An 18,137-nucleotide genomic window follows, 5' to 3' on the forward strand; every position below is an offset into this window, starting at 1 on the left:
GATGCTACTAAAATAAAACTATTTCATGTTTTAATCAAGCTCAGTTTAAGAACATTAATGAGGGTTTTTCTATTTTATTTTTTGTTTTGTGTTGTGGAGTTTTTGTTTTGTTTTGTTTTTGCTATTGTTGTTGTTAGCACTAAAGTCCTTTCTTGTCATTCTTTACATCATTAACAACTGCACACAGCTGCCAGAACACCAAACTTGTGTTTTGAAACAATTCTTACCAGCTTTCTTCCAGATCTCCTCTGGCACATATCCAGATGTGGGCCTGTGAAGGAATTCCCGATGCGCATCTAGGAAGAGGAGGGGCAAGGGGAGGAGAGAAGGAAAGCACCATCAGCATCCTTGTGTCCTTACCCACAGCAAAGCAAGCAATGTCCGTGCTCGGCTCCGCAGCTTTAAAAGGCTGAACTTTTCACAAAAATAGCAAGGCCAGTCACTGCAGCCCAAGGAAAACAGAAGGTCACTAGTCTAAATGCCTCCTGGTATGCTCAAATCCAAGACAAAGTCATGTCTTTAAACAGTATGAAATTTGGAAACACTCTTCCCACCACTCTCTCACTGGGGGACTTTCTACAGGTATGCTCTGTGATGTTAAAGAAAGTAAAATTATATTTGATACTTTTCAAGACTCAGATTGGAAGTTAATAAATCAAATGTAAGGGTAATGTAAGGGTAATCAGGTGTAAGGGTAAATCAGAGCCCTGGTTCTACCACTTGTCTATAAATAGTTAGTCTACTGGATGGCTAACCAGTTCTCACACTTAATTATCTCCTAAGAATATCATTGAGCATTAAAACTTCTCAGATGAGTTAGTTCATGTAGATTTGACATGGGTGGAAGCAAAAAAACTTATTAGAATGGATTCACAGGCATTCACTTGGTCAAATGGAATTCAGTATGTGCTCTCCAGAAAAAAAAATAAAATTTCACATTAAATGTGCTTATTATGTTGTCAAATTTTAACGTTTGAGAAAACTAAAAATTAAGTGACATAAGAATGCAAACTTCCAAAATAAAATGTTCATGGAAATGGCATGAACATTTTATATTTTATATATGTTTGAAAATAAACTAAGTGTACATGGTGCTCTATAGCTAAAATATGTACCCCATGTCTTCCCTACTGGACTTCTGGATTTTTCAATGAAAACTACATATTTAGAAGTCTTTAGGAAGAAAATAACCAATTGAACTTTTATAAAATATAATTATTAACCCATGATAAATTTCAAGTAGAATTGAAATTTTCTCTACATGTACACGTAATACCAAGTAGGTTGATTCTCTATCTAACGAAGTATGGAAGGTCAAAAGAAATCCAGTTCTGTTTCCTATATGTAATGTAGCTACAGAATATCAGGAAAAAAAAGTACAATTAATGTGCAGCTGACTGTATGCCATTCCATTTGACTGCTTTAAATACACGCGAGTGCTGTGAATCTTAATAGGCTACATGGATTATCCACAGGCCACACCATCTGCTTCCCCAACTGAGTCAGCACAGGTTCTTACAGTTTGGTGAAGGATATACAGAATCTCTCTACAGTATCTTTGCAATGTCTCTTTAAGTGTCAAATCATTTCAAACAAAGCTTTTGCTTACAAGTTTACATTATGATCTCATGACTACTTAATCATCAGATGGATTGGAAATATCCACCTGTCTTAGGCACATTCATTTCCATAAAGCAAGACATAACGCAAGACTTCTTCACTGAAGAAATTTTCATTCTTTTTGTTTGTTTGTTTGTTTGTTTTGTGTCAGGGTCTTGTCATGTAGTTCAGAGTGGTCACTATGTAGCCCAGTTTGGACTGGAACTTTCGGCATTCCTCTTGCCTCTGCCTCCCAAGTGCTGGGATCACAGGTGTGCAGGCTACGCACCTGGCTGAAATTTCCATTCTTAAAGCTAGATAAAATTATTGAGTGCATACAGGGCTTAAAGGAAATAAGATAAAGCTAATTAGGCTTTCAAGATCACCCTCCACATCACTGTAACTATTTCAAAGAAATCCAAATCCCAGGACTCAGGAGGCTGAGGCAGGAGGACTGCTGTGAGTTCAAGGGCACCCTGGGCTACAAGATAGCAATAAAGTATAATCAAGTTCATGTTTAGCCCTGTGACACAGTGAAATAGAGACTTGTGACAACTGTTAAAGACAAAATATTCTGACTTTCATATAATTAATTAGGTTAAAATAGATCTATGAAGTCTAAAGACAGAAAAACCTCCAAAGAAACAACAAAGAAATATTTTTTCATTCAGCAAGTTAAGAAAATATCAATAGAAAATTGTCCTCTGGTAAAAAGTCAAATGTTATAACAAACAGGAAATGTGGTTTTAAATTTCCAAAGCTCAAGTACTAGTCCCAGGAAGTACAGGGAATTAGTTCAAGAACCCAGTGGATCTGAATCTTAGCTTTGTCAACCCCTAACTACGTGACACCGGGTAAGTTAGTCTCACACTGTGCCTCAGTTTCCTCACCTGTAAAGTCAAGACACAACACTACTACAGTCTGAAAGTGCTGCCTCGAGGACTAAAGGTGGTACATGGCGGTACTTCCTTTTACATACATGGCATGGCCATGCCCTCAATTCTCAGATGTTACTTGCTATTTACCATCTTCATTATTATCATTGCTATTATACAGCAGGATGTCCGGTATACTCATTTCCTCCAAGTAACACTAAGAAAGCACTGTAAACTCTCTTTTTTTTTTCCTCCCAGAACTTAATCAAATAGCACAAAACTTCAAAGAAAACAAAAGCACTGGGGAGGTTTGGACTAAAAGATACATCAAGTAATTTTTTTTAACTGCCAAGGCATATGCCACTTGAGGAGAGAACTTATTTCTACAGTTACAAATTCAATTTTTGTCCCCAAAAGTAAAATGCTCAAATTTTTTTTTAAATTAATTAATTTATTTTTTAAATGCTCAAATTTTACTTGAGTCTCTTGAATGCTGCACTCCTTATATTTACTAAATATTAACAAGGCTCAGTCAACCTTCTACATTCCATGTGTGTATTGAGGATCCCTACATTACACTGGCTGCACCTCCCTCAGCTTCTCGAGGACACAGGGCTGTCTCCACAGAGATGCCGCCTCACCTAGAAACCCAGAAGGAACGCCAAGGCCAAAAAAGCAAAACAGACTTCTTAACCCTAATCTACTTCCACAAGATCTTTCTCCAAAACAGCTAAATAAATAATTATAATATCCTCTCTATTTACTTTTTTTTCAGAAGGCCTGATTTAAAAAAAAAAATTATTCATATATGTTTGGGATACATAACAATTACATTCACCTTAGGGAAGTGGTACATATACATACTGCATTTTAATCATTTTTACTTCCCCTTCCTCTGTTCACCCTCCTGTCTCTCACCATCCCACAGCCCCTTCCCATGTTTCCATTTCTAAGTTACGAGGTCCCTGGCTAAACATCAGATCTAACCACAGAAAGAACAGAATCATCAGTAGTAGGTGTACTCCTCAGAATCTATCTGATTCCCTGATAAATACTAAAGCTATTTTAATAGCTACAGAAAGCAAATGATTAATACATTGAAAATTTCTTTGGACTAAGCAGCAGCAATATCAGAATCAATACAGGCAAAACAAAGCTTAAAATACAAAAGAAAAGTTCTGGAGTTGGTCAATAACGAGAACAAAAGATAACTCTTATAGGACTTCACTATTTTACAATACTTGCTAATCTAAACAAACCTACGCAAAACACCTTCAAGTTCTAAAACTCAAATTCTAAAATGGTTAATCTTAACTATTAACTCTTAACCACCTATAAAATACCAGTTGCTATAAAAATGGATAATTGTTCTAATTGTAGTGGTAGAAACAAACACAGGTGAGTCTACATCAGATGGCTTAAAGGTGAGACATACACATGGGTAGCTACTGAAAGGTGGAAAAATTATACAGAGTCCCAATATTGCTTGCTTTGAGATGTAAACTGTTCCAAAGTAGAGGGAAAGGGGGGAAAGGCACCTCCTTAAAATAATATCCATCCAGGGGCCGGGGATTTAGCTCAGTGGTTCCAGTGCCTGCCTCAAAAGTGCAAGGTCCCGAGTTCAATCCCCAGTACCAAAAAAATATATATAATAATATGCATCCAGCAAGAGAAGGGACTTAAGAGTGAAAGAGAAAGCAAGAAATGGGAAAGAACAGTGTACGGTGTGTGAAAGACATGGAAAGTGCACTACACTTATGACAGAATGGAGGCCACTGGGTGCTAGATACAGCAAGGGCTGCCAGCACTATACACGCAGGGATGGGCTGATACCCGGTGGAGAGCCCACGTGACCTCTCATGACCCAGGACACCGTGCTCAATGCTTGGCAGCACCTACGTGTGGCTTTCATCTTGCAGTGAGCAGAATGGGGCTGTGACCATGATAGTATCTATTACCAAAACATCAAAAGAAAGGAAAGGCCAGGGATTTAGCTCGGTGGTTCTGCTGCCTGCCTGGAAAGCCCAAGGTCTGGAGTTCGATCTCCAGTACCAAAAAATAAAACCGAAAAGTTTAAAGGATTTTGTCTCTACAAACATGACTTATTTTTTTTTTAAAGGATAAAAAATTCAGAAATCTCAACACTATGTTTCAGAAATCCAAACTCAACCTACGAGCAAGCAATTGCTTTGGGATTTCCATTATTAACAGTAAGCCTATCTAATGTTCCAGGACTATATCTGTATTTATTGTTTTTTCTTTTTGACACAGGGTCACAGGCTGGCCTTCAACTCACTATGTAGTCCAGGCTGGCATCAAACTCATGGCGATCCTCCTGCCTCAGCCTCCCGGGGTATGTGCCACCACATCTGGCTCTATCTCCTTATTTTTAAAAGATGGACATATTTAACTAATAGTCTCTCTGAACCCAATATAGCTAAATAAAATAGACTTTTAAAAATACAGTAGGCATTTGGGTTATAAAATCAGCTGAGCAGTCATGACAGGAGTTTCTTTATAAAATATAAAAGAATCAAGTATATAAAACTCCAAGCTTTTACACACGGATATATACTAAATAATGTTTGTGATATTTATACTCTGTTGTTTATAAGCTGAATAATGTTTCCTTGGTTAGGGGGGTACGTTTTTATTTTTTGGTACTGAAGATTGAACTTGGGACCTTTTGCTTGCAAGGCAGGCGGCAGAACCACTGAGCTAAATTGCCGGCCCTGGGGTACGTTTTCATAGCCATGTATTTTGAGTTAAGGTCCTAAAGGTACCGTAGATTTGCAATACTTAAGACAGAATTATTCTCTAATTTCCTTGTCCATTAAATAAAGTAGCAACCTAAAATTACTGCTTAGAAGTATTTTCTAGATTAAAAAAATCTAAAACTCTGCTATAATTTCACAATCATTTTTGCAAAAAAAAAGTACTATTCTTTAAAGCTTGTTAGATTGTACATCAGGAATAAGAGCAGTACTTTCATCACATCTCCCATGTCAGGCACTGTCTCATATGCTTTCAGACCTATTAACTTGATAGTCACGGAGATGCCTGTGGAAGATGCATTATTACCATCCTCATTCTACAGATGAGAAAACCAAGGCGCAGAATGACTGTCACTTGGCAAAAGTCACAGAAAGAGTATGAGGAGGAACCAGGAATTTAATCTGCTCAGAATCTGTGCTTTTAACCCTTACGCTAGATTTCCTGAAAATTTGGATAGCAAAGAGAAATTGTGTAATTTAGTCTTTGGGCAATCCTTGCCAACTCAATCTTAAAATATGAATTCCTCCACCAATTCAACAAACTCCTGAATTACTAAGCTTTTTATGAATGATCACTTGATTTTTTTTAAACCTTCTTGAAGACATTTCTCTCAGGCAAAGGCTAAACACTTCTCAAAACATACATGAAGGTACTTTCTACATTGGCGATCACACTATTCATACATCCAAAAACCACAAGAAATGAATGCATTCACATTCAAGGTTTTATGTCTCAGTCTCTGGCATTAGATAATTTTTTAAGCCCTCTCTGGTGATGGAGAAGACTTCTTGAAAACAGAAAGGGCACAGCATGAAGTAGAGAAAGATTCTAGAATAGTCTGATGCCAGAAAAAAGGAAAGTAATTTCAAGGGAAAAAAAAATGTTAAAAACCAAGAGAGTGGTATAAGCACCATATTGAGAGAAAAAGGAATTGAACAGGAAAGGAAAAGAACTAGAAGGACCCCGACAAAGAACATATGAAGCACTCATCAGCAAGTATATACAGTATTTAGATATATCAAAGCCATTCTGCACCAGTGAGCAAATTTCTCAACTCTGATCATATTCACTTGCTCTTCAGTGAAATACGTAATGTAACAAAACTTAAAAATATAAAAAAGTCATACTTTAAAAATGCATTTTCTGACACACCTTTAAAATCCAGCACTTTGGGAGGCTGAGGCAGGAAGACCACAAGTTCAAGCCCAGTCTGGGCAAATTAGCAACTTAGCGAGGCCCTGTCTCAAAATAAAATAAAATAAAATTTAAAAAGGGCTGGAGATGCAGCTGAGTATCAAGGTCTTGGATTCAATCCCCTATACTGGTAAAATAATTTTAAAATAGTAGTTTCTGAAAAGTTCTTTGAGATATCAACTTGCACTTAAGGAATGAAAATAACATAAGTATGTTCTTAGTGTTTAAAAGAGTTTCAGGGTCAGGCATGGTGGCACACGCTGGTAATCCCAGTACTCGGAAAGCTGAGGCAGGAGGATCAACCATGAATTTGAGGCCAGCCTGGGTAAATAGTGAGCTCAAGGCCAGCCTGAACTACATAATGAGACACTGTCTCTAAAAGGAAAAGAAAAAGAAAAAGAGAAAGAAGAAAAAGAAAAAGAAAAAGTTTCAGAAACTATTCACAATAGAGTATCTGCTATCAGAAAAATACCTAGAAATCAATTAGTTAATACACCAATCATGCTATTTTTCTAGTCCCTCACGCTAACTTAATACTACAGATAAATTTTAAAGTAGGTATGGGATTCAGTCTAACAATTATCACGCATCAGTCATGGAAGTTTCATTCTCCTCTGCGCAGTCCCCAGATGAAATTAAACATGGTAAGACGGTGCAGGTGACTCAACATTCCAGGGTTTCCAACTCCTGCTGGAGTAGGATATCTCCAGTAACGTATTCTGAAGGTCTCACTTGAAACAGACAGTTTGATAATTGAGATAATCAGGCTAAAAGAAACACACAACATGACCACAGGGTAAGGAGATCTATGTGCATGTAAAAATATAGACATATCCATAGCTTTACCTATGCATATGCACCCATTAAACACTTCCCAGAAGCAGAAAATAATTTATTAGCCAATAATCCCTAATCCTTTCATTACACACATCAATACATTCAACTCCAAATCTTGAGAGAGAGATTTAGAAAGGACTAAATGTCAATGATTGTGGTTCATGATTACAAACTACTCAACCTCCTACTTACAGCCACAGCTTAGCTGCAGAAAATGGATCACAAAGGCTTCAGTAGTAAACTAGCAGCCAGCAGTGGCTAGGAAGGCCGAGGCAGGAGGGTAACAAGTTTGAGGCTTGCCTAGGCAACTAAATGAGGGTGTCTCAAAATAAAAAATTAAAAGAGCGAGCTAGGGATGTAGCTCTGTACGAAGGTTCCTGGCTTCAAATTCCAATACCACACACACACAAAAAATCAACCAACCAACAAGGACACACAGGGACAAAAATACTGGATGCTAACATTCGAACACTGTGTAGTTCTTGACAACTGTGATAAAGTAATGAACTACTGGTAGCCACTGGATAGCATGACCTACAAAAGCTTGTTAAAGTAAATGCTCAGCTTTACCTAAAATAAAAATTCACTAAATATTACTGAAAGTAGTATAACGTTTTGCCTTTTAAAAAGCTTTTCCTGGTACTAGTGATAGAGCCTAGGGCCTCCCACATGAGCAGAGGCAAGTACTCATACACATCAAGTACAGCACCAACGAGCTACATCCCCGGGCCCTTTTATTTTTCATTTTGGGATAGTCTCTCTCACTACATTGCCCAGGCTGGCCTAAAACTTAAGATCCTCCTGCCTTGGGCTCTGAGTAGGTGGGATTACAGGTGTGCTCCTCTGCACCTGGCTTAGTTTGTGTACTCACAAGGAAAAGTTCTTAAAAATCAAGTTTATTCTTTTGTTATGAGACACAGAAGCCCATGATGCCTTTGTAGAGAATGCAGTACACATCAGCGTCACGCAGGTGCCTGCAGCAGCGGTGACTCTGAGCAAAGCGGCCCGTGTCCTGTGTATTACGGAAAACTCACTGAGCTGTGAAGTCCAGTCAGTTATCCATGTTTTTTTCTTTTGCAGTGGACAGTGGATAAAAGCATTCCCATCAGTTTGGAGGGACTGAGGTGGCCATCCTGTGCCTATAACTAGCTATTCTCTTGCTAATCTTTTCTGCTTGATCCAATGAGTGTGGGAGGAAGGAATGAGGCATGCTTCTCCTTCATTATTTGCCTAGTCAAATCCCTAGCACACAGTAAGTGCTCAGTAAATAAATATTGGCTTAACTGATGTGCAATGTGGAGCAGGCCAAACTGTTTAGTTCTGAACTGTCACTCCTAAGGTTCTATTTAAGACTCAAGTTTTTGGCTATTCTGAATGGGTAAGAATATCTTCCGGCATTTGTCTTGAGCAAATCTGCCATAATTAACAAATGTTGATCACAATAAGGAAATATAACAAGATGTTTAACGGACTTTGTTCTAAATAGTTTCATTCAGACTACTATTGGTTCAAATCAAACTGAACAGTTTCCATTGTTTGTCTTACTAGAACCTGACAAATGGCCCTTTTGTTTTTAAAATCCGCCTTAGAATAATGCCTACTGGTTATAACAGACATTCAGCACTCAGGGATGAGCAGAAATACAAAAATCTAAGTGCAAAGGCAAATGTGTTGGCTAGGAACACTTTTTTTGAGACAGGGTCTCACTATGCAGTTCAGGCTGGCCTCGAACTCACTACCGCAGTCAAGGCTGCCTCCACCTCACAGTGATCCTTCTGCCTCAGTCTCCCAAGTACTGAGGAATACTTTTATTTTTTATTAAATTCTTTTATTGGTACATTGTAGGTATACAACACAATTACATTTCTCATTGGGAATTGTACCTTTATATAATGCATCTTGGTTCTTATTTTTTCCACATTCCTAGCCCTCCCTTCACCCCCTCCACCCTTCCCTATTTACAAAGACTTTATTTCCATTTTTTCCATTTCTCAGCATTTTTCCTTTCCCTTCTTTCCTTTCCCCTGCCCCTCCCACTACCCCTACCTCTTTGGACCTTTTCTTCCTATTTTGCATTATTGATTATTCATTCTAATCATTGGTACATTTTAGGTATACAATATAATGACATTCATCATTGGAAATTTGCACCTTTACATAGTCTCTCTTGGTTCTTATTTTTCACCCTTGCCCAGCCCTCCCTTCAACCCCTCCATTCCTCCCTATTTACAAAGATTTTGTTTCTATTTTTCCATTTTCTCATATTAATTTCATTGCACCTCAGTTGCCCGTGAACTAGCACAAACAATCAACAAGTCAGATCTCTTCTTATTAAAAAGCTTCTGCACAGCAAGAGAAACCACCAGCAGTGTGAAGAGACAACCCACAGTGTGGGAAAAAATCTTCACCTGCTTTTCCTCAGACAAAAGTCTACTATCTCGAATCTATAAAGAACTTAAAAAGATCAGACCTCCCAAATTTAAAGACCCAATCCGAAAATGGGCATCTGAAATGAACAGACATTTCTCAGAAAAAGAAGTCGAAATAGCAAATAAATACATGAAAAAATGTTCAACATCACTGGTCGTTCGAGAGATGCAAATGAAAACAACGCTGAGATTCCCACCTCACTCCAGAAAGAATAGCTGCTATCAAGAAATCAACCAATAATAGGGCCGGGGATTTGGCTCAGTGGTTTCGCCACCTGCTGCGCAAGCGCAAGGACTGGACTTCAATCCCCGGTACCAAAAAAAAAAAAAAAGAAATCAACCAATAACAAATGCTGGCGGGACTGTGGGGAAAGAGGAACCCTGCTCCGCTGCTGGTGGGAGTGTAGACTGGTGCAACCACTGTGGAAATCAGTATGGAGATACCTCAAAGAACTAGGACTGGAAGTCCCATTTGACCGAGCTATTCCTCTGCTGGATATCTTCCCCAAAGAATTAAAAAAATCATACCACAGTGATATATGTGTGCCCATGTTCATGGCAGCACAGTTTGTGATAGCTAAAAGTTGGAAACAGCCCAAATGCCCATCAACTGGAGACTGGAAAAAGAAAATGTGGTTTTTTTATGAAATGGAGTACTACTCAGCCATGAAAAATGAGAAATTGGAGACATTTATAGCTAAATGGATGCACATTGAGGCGATACTCCTAAGTGAAATAAACAGGACACACATGTATAAATGCCGAATAGTTTCTCTGGTGTGAGAAACTGAAAGTGTCAATAGGGACTAAAATATATACTAGATAATGTGAAACAGGAAGAAAAGGGGCAAAGGGGAAGGAAGTGGGAGGGGTAAGGGAAAGGATAGAAGGGAATGGAGTTAATATGAGAAAAAGGAATACTTTTAACACAAAGATAAAATGACAAACAGCCAGATAACATATGGAAGCTTTTGACAATCAGCCATGGTGCCAATGCAGGCAATGTCCCAAACTGCACATGTAAGTTCTGATCCGTACCAAGAGCAGCCCTTGGCCCTGACTCACATGACTCTTATGTGAAGCTAAAGGCATATGCCAAAGATGGGGGAACGAGGGGCCACACAAATCCATCTGCACAAGTTTATGCCAATGGCACACACACTTAATGGCCAGCAAGGTGAATAATGACACCTTCTTATTCTTAAAAGAATGTAGCAGAAGTTCAAAGGTCACTTGAAAACTCTTTCAGTTTGAAGTTAATCCAGTATCCTTGGGATTACACTCTATTTATAACGCCATCAATCCCCAAATATCAAAACTAAATACAACTGCATACTAGCACTCAATGGGGAAAGTATAGCTGGAACAGTCCTGTTATATAAGCACAACTAATATAATCTTGATTAAGCACAAATTAAGATCAGAAAGCACAAAGTGAGAGCCACATCTTTATTATTAATTTTCAAAGGGCACAGGCAAACCAAACTTTTATGTTTCTCATCTAGCTGGGGTTCTGAAAAGAACTGTGTATGTATGTGTATGAGTTTATTATAAGATATAGCTATAGCCAGGCATGATGGTGCACACCTGTAATCCTAGCAATCAGGAGGCTGAGGCAGGAGAACTGCTATGAATTCAAGGTTAGCCTGGGCTACAGAATGAGTTCAAGATCAGCCTGGAGTACACAGCAAGACCTTGACTCAAAAAATAAATAAAATAAAAATGTAATAAAAAATAAAATCCAAAAACATTAAAAGATATAGTTACAAAACAGGAGTGCCTTACATGACAAATCAGAGAATACACAGCCCTGTGTGCAGTGCTGTCGAACACTGGAGAACAGTGGAAGTCTTAAGGGATCAGCTACACACACAGAAGCCCCAGGCCCATCCTGAGACTATGGTTTGGCACGTCTGAGGCAGGGTCCTAACAGCTGTAGGAAGGGGCATAAACCTGAGTGACACACATGGATTTCCGGTTCACTCACAACATTCACCTGGAAAAGGAGTTGGAATCTTGTGCCAATCTGCCCACTTTCCTAACTGAGGCTATGTGAAGTTCTTATTTTACTAAAATTTCCTGGGTATTCTTTATTTTTTAAAGACAAGATTAAAAAGAAAGTCAGCATTTTTTTTTTGGTACCGGGGATCAAACTTGGGTCCTTGCTCTTTCGAGGCAGGCGGCAGAACCGCTGAGCAAAATCTCCGGCCCTAAGAAAGTCAGTATTAATAGCACAGGAAATATCTATTTAATATACTCATCTAGCCAGGAACTGTAGCACAGGCCTGTAACCTTAGCTCTGTGGGAGGCCGAGGCGGGAGGATTGCAACTTTGAGCCCAGCCTGGGGAACTCAGTGACTTAGGGAGTCCCTGTCTTAAAATTTTTTTTTTGAAGGACCAGAGATGTAGCTCAGTGTGAACGTCCTGAGTTCAATCCCAGGTGCTCAAAACAAAAAAATAAGAAAATGAAAAATAAAAACATGCTTGTCTGAAGCAAAGATACCTAATGCAACGGGGTCTGTGTTGACCGGGCTCTGCTGCCTGGAGTGGCCGCCACCGCCGCTGCCCTTCTTCAGGTCCTCGGCGTCACTGTATCGTCGGATCCAGTAGTTCAGCTCCTCCCGGTCGGCTTCCTGGCATCGCCTCAGGACGGTGAGTGAGCGCCTCGTTTTTTCTACCATGTCCATTATGCAGTTTAACAGCTGCAGGGGAAACCAGAGAGGCGAGGGTGAGTGTTACGGTTGCATGCATCTAGCATGTGCCAACAAATGCTTTGCTTCAAAGAAAAACAAGAATATAAAGGCCCCCAATGATTCAATAAATGTTCCTGTCAATGAAAACAAAACAAAAAAATAGTAACAAAATAAAATTTCAGCAATTTCCCATACCAAAAAAAAAAAAAGAAACCCCACAGGGGAGAGGAAAGAACACGTAATTCACCACAAGTTAAACAATGTAGTGGACAATAAAACAACCTTTCAGGACAGTGAAAGAAGTGGTTTTATTCCTTAAAGCATCAGTCCAATATTTGCAATAGCTGGATTTGAAATTCAAACCCAAGAGGTGAGCAAATTCCATGGGAAGAAGACAAAGTAAGAGGCATGAAAGGGAGTTGTGACCGACAGATTTCAGCTGAAGGTAAAACCTCCCTTTGCAAATACTAAGCCCATTAGCCAGGCACAGTGGTGCACAGTGGTGCACACTGGTCATTCCAGCCCTCAGGAGGGGGAAGGAGGAGGACCAGTTTAGAAAACAAGACAAACAAAACAAAACAAAACCAAATACTAAGCACATTAGGCTATAAACTAAAGGACCCTTTCACAATAAATCAGTGGCCCTATTGGGCTAACTTCTTTTAGGATCTAAATTCTATTCTCCTAAATGGCATATATCAATTTAGAAATCTAATCCTCCATTCTATTTCAAATGGTCACACTCATTCCCCCCTCCCAGGAGGGCAGGAGACAACACCTTCTAAGCATCTCCAAGCTTTACTTTCACACATAACCTCACTTCTTCTGTTCTCGAATCATTTTTAAACCCAAATGAAAAGCGATGTCTTACATGATCAAGATGTTTCCACTCTTCCGCCCATTCTCGGTCCGTCAGTCTGTGATCAATCATTTCTTCTTGACGCGTGCCATGCAACCCTACAAATGGGAAGGAGAAAGTGTAGTCAGCCCTATCTGGTGTACAAGCAGGCACATAGGCGGGGCTATGCGGGCCGACCCAGAGCTACGAAAATATATGTGATTCTGATCGGAGACATGAGTCGTATTTAGACTCAAAATGATCTAAAGATAAAATATTACAACTAGAAGAACTTGTGGGTCATCTGGTCAGAACCCTTTATTGTACACTGAGGAGCCAGAGTTAAGTGATCTCAAGTCCTGAGCTAATTACCCATGTAACACTCCCTAAGAAAAAATATAAATACGCTCTTCATAAATACAAGAAACTGGGGCTGCGAGTGTGGCTCGATGGTACATGTTTAGAATGCATAAGGCCATGGGTTCAACCTCAGCACTAAATAAACACAAGAAACTAGATGCAGACATTAGGCGGTTTCAAAATGTGGCTGTCCCGTATTTAAAATAAAAACAGCAGTTGTCATTTCACATGGGCAAGGATACACTTTTCCAAAATAAAAACAGTAAAAAAAAAACAAACTTACATTTCAGCACAGTTGTAAATGAATACAATCCTAATACACATACTGCACTGGTAAAACTAAGCTATGAAGAAGGGCTTAGATAATATGAAAGCTACATACACTCACAGGATTTAACAAAACATAAAACATTAAAAATGAACATATATTCTTTATGAAATAGCCAATGTGTCAGTTATAATTTGACAAACATACATGCTAACCAAGAAAGTGAAAATCCAAGTGGATGAGTATGAATGTTCTTAAGCTTTATACTACTATGGAAACGTGGCATGTACACGTGGCACCGGTGAACAGGAACGCATGTGAGCAGTTAGCTAAGAGGCTCATCAGAATACGAAGTGCATGTGGTCCCACTAAGAGGGCAGGGTAGGAGGCTCCCAGCCAAGATGCCCAGAAATGTGTTCTTCCTCTACAGTTACTGTGGTTAAAGGCCTTTTCTGTCAAGGAAGGGTCTTAGGCCAGAGATGGCGAACATTTTAGAGACTGAGTGCCCAAACTGCAACCCAAAACCTCCACGTCTGTCACAAAGTGCCCACACTGCAATTAAACCTGAATACTGAGGTTTTAGTTTAGAAAACAAACACTGTTATCTGATGCTGAGCTGCTGGGGTGACTTGGCTTGCATGCTGACAGAGGGCTCTGTGTGCCTGCTGTGGCACGTGTGCCATAGGTTCACCACCGCTGCCTTAGACTATGGCAATATTCCCATTGTAAGTGACTCAAACTGTTCTTCTGTTTGCCACTCCTTGCACTGTGAACAGCAAATTAAGCCTGGGATGGTCAGGCTTCCAAACACTGAAGCTCCTCTGAGAGCCACAGGTAAGAATTAACAGTAAAAGTTATAAGATACTGTATTTCACTTTCTGTGCAAACTAAGTGGTCAAAAATCCTTTTAGTTCACAGAAGAAAAAAAGATGAGTCACATGACTCTTCAGTCAACCGCAAATACAATTCCATGTATAACTGATGGAAGTAAACAAATTTATGATAGCTCTTGCTCAGACTAAAATAATAAAAAACACAAAATACTTTGCAAAGGTCCTGTCCAATTAGAACATACTCTGAGGTACACTTTAAAAGTTAAAATTGCCAATGCCACCTATTGGTAAAAAAGTAAAATTGCAAATATGTCTTAGTAATTTGCGTAACAGAAAAGACATTGAGGGAAAGTAATAGTTTTTGCTGTTTGTTGTGATTACTTCAAGTTGAAATGTTTGCAAATATGTAATTTTTGTTGATTTATTTGCTGCCTGTGTTTCAGGGAGAAAGCACTACTGTTAAAATGAGTCATCACAGAAAACAACCAGAGAGTGATAAGAATATAAATATGATAGGAACTTTCATAATGGTGGCACCTAAGTATTTGCCTTTGAAGTCCAAGAACTCCAGAAGTTTTGAAAGCTTCAAAAAAGCCAGGGGTGGTAATGCACACCTGTAATTCCAGCATTCAGGAAGCTGAGGCAGGAGGATCACAAGTTTACGGCCAGCATGGGCTACATGAATAATGAGTTCAAGGCCAACCTGAGACCTATACAGCAAGACCCTGTCTCAAAACAAAAGTTTCAAAAGCTTGGCAAACTAAGTCAGTACGGACACATGTTCTAACACCTGGAATAACTAAATAGCAACTGGATGTTTATGGCTAATGGGATTCTAGCATTTATAGAATAGTGCTAATCTCCACCTCATTTTCTAAAAAGTAGTAACATTAGAAACATGTTTGAGCCTGACCACTTGGCGAAGAAATTTAGGATTCATTTGCTGCTTTTGAACTCTGGAGGTCATTTGTTAGAATCAAATCTTTAAAAGGAAAGAGTAAGATACATGAAATTTTAATATTTCTCAGTATCTCTACTTCACATTCTTAAATATTCAGCAGCACACAATGTTTAATTATATATATAATGCCAGAGAGATGTACTAGGAGAAAACAGCTCATGATCATTCAAAAGCATATTTTCCCTGTGTGAGAAATGTGGTGCTAGTGTTGAGTCTTAACTAATACTTATGTTTTAGAAGACTTTGGCTAAGTTAAAGCCCTAAATTTACTCACAAACTAATGTTGCATACAAAGTTATTTTATTAAAGAATTCTAATGGCTATATGTCCTTACATATACTAGGCATTCAGGAATCATACCAGACTAAGTAAACCTTCATGGCAATTTTTATATTCTCAAAATGGCAGCTGGATGTAACATCATAATTTGTTACTTATATATCAAGAGTTTATTTTACATTAGCACACACGAAACTCTGGCAGACTTCAGGGATGGTTAAGTAGTTGCACATATTTGGAGAGATTAGCACTATTAGTTTTATAAGCTAATATAATTAAAAGGTAAGGAACATGGTCTGAAGAAAATCACATAAAACCAGTGGATACAGATATAATTCATAAAGGGATATTTTACATTACTAGATGAAAATGTAATCATTGCACATAAGCATAATTACTTCCTTGCTGATTATTTTATAGTGCACTGTAACTAATATTTCACCACATAACATTTGCTGCTTAAGAAAGAGGCCATTTCCTACCACCTACAACACGGGTTCCCTTCAACACAGTGACCCAATGGCTCCATTGCTATTTAAAAATGAGCAATCCCGGTTTAGGGGCTGGAAGTCAAAATTAATGGTCAGATTTTTGCAAAGAAGGGGGTTATTATCACATTTGATTGAGGTCAAAATATCAGTCCAGATTGAGAAAAAGCTAATTCTGAAAGCTCTTCAAAAACAGTACCTGAGAACATTAGACAGACTGGCTATTAAGAATGCACAAATTATATGCTCAGCCATTTGTCGAACATACTATATAAATGTAGAAATTACTGTTGTGGGGAACCAGAACTACTGCTAATTTACTATCTCACAAGCAAAGCCTCAATCATCTCTTCCCCCACCCTTGCTGCTTTCTAAACATTTGCAGGGTTCTGTATCAAAAGGTGAAAAAGGCTCTACACTTGGCGGTCCCTGTTTGCTAGTAACCTAGTCAGAAATCTAACATAAACTTCTGCATATCAGGCTGTCTCTGCCTCTGAAAACAAGAAACTGTCGCAATTCTCCAAGCAGTGGGCGGTTGGCTGACCGCAGCTTCCAGAGTTCTGCATTATCAGCTCTGCATTCTGGTTTCTCACTCCAACTTCGTTCCTTGTTCTTTCCAGTACCCTGCCCCCCAAATGGCCCATGTCAGGGACGTTTGCCAGTGACTAGTTACGAGGTGAAGGAAATCCTGGGGTGGGTGGGTGGGAGGGACACAGGAGATAAGAAAACAGGACTGGTTGCCACACTCAGCCTCATCAACACTTAGGTATTGAAGGTGTTCTCAGAACACTGTCCTTCCCAACCACTTAACAGCGTCACTGTGAACACTGGGCACGTATCAAAACTTACCTTGTTCATCTTCTGTTTCTCATGGCAGACACTTGTTCTTTAGAAAGCAACGTCACCTGAAAGCTTTACTTCCAACAGTTTTATGTAAAAAAGGAATGGACACAGGCAAACAACACATATTTGCCCAAACTCACTCCTATATTCTAATCTGATACAAAATTGACAATACTTTAATCACTTGTGTCATCGATTAAAGTATCAAGCATTCCTCAAGAATATCTGTCCAAGGGCCCGGGATTTAGCTCAGCGGTGCTGCCACCTGCCTCACAAGTGCAAGGTCCTGAGTTTAATCCCTGGTACCAAAAAACAAGAATTATCTGTCCAGGTAAACCACAGATAGCATGCCATGTGATATTTTAGAAACATGGAATATCAAAGAGACTGGAAATGTCGAAATGAATTTTGAGATCTTCTGAATAAAATATTCAGTGAAAGAAACTATGTTTTTAAAATATCTGTGGTATACCCACTGTGGTGGCATATGACTAACTCCAGCATTGAGGAGGCTGAGACAGGTGAATCACGAATTCAAGGCCAGCCTGGACTACACAGCAAGACTGTCTCAATAAAAAGAAAAATTGTAGCGAGTAGCCTGCACATAAAATCACTCATGTTAAAAAAGATTTTGAATTAAAAATTCAATGTATATTCATTACTACGAATAATAATCATTTGTTTGTGGAACCAGGGATTGAACTCAGGATCTTGTGCTTGCCAGGCAGGTGCAGCACCACTGAGCTAAATCTCCAGCCCCGGTTTTATATTAAGTTTGATGCCCTGCTCCAAAAAACGTGTTGTCATAAAGAATATATGAGAGAGAATATTAATACTAATCCAGTTTTCTCATAAAGGAAACAAT

At 39.0% G+C, this 18,137-nt stretch overlaps 1 protein-coding gene across 4 annotated transcripts in view; it reads right to left on the bottom strand.

The window, feature by feature from the left end:
- The window catches only part of Runx1t1 (RUNX1 partner transcriptional co-repressor 1), a 111,004-nt gene that overhangs the window by 29,628 nt on the left and 63,239 nt on the right, over positions 1 to 18,137 (bottom strand). For all 4 annotated transcript variants that reach the window (XM_087190593.1, XM_087190596.1, XM_087190595.1 and 1 more), the window contains exons 7-9: positions 13,274 to 13,359; positions 12,213 to 12,411; positions 228 to 296 (exon numbers count right to left, since the gene is read on the bottom strand). In XM_087190593.1, coding sequence (XP_087046719.1) covers positions 228 to 296; positions 12,213 to 12,411; positions 13,274 to 13,359 — 354 coding nt within the window. The remainder of the gene's footprint in view (positions 1 to 227; positions 297 to 12,212; positions 12,412 to 13,273; positions 13,360 to 18,137) is intronic.

Source organism: Heterocephalus glaber, unplaced genomic scaffold, assembly GCF_053883595.1.
Source record: "Heterocephalus glaber isolate CG9 unplaced genomic scaffold, H.glaber_assembly_v1.0 deba00001553, whole genome shotgun sequence".
Taxonomy (NCBI): domain Eukaryota; kingdom Metazoa; phylum Chordata; class Mammalia; order Rodentia; family Bathyergidae; genus Heterocephalus; species Heterocephalus glaber.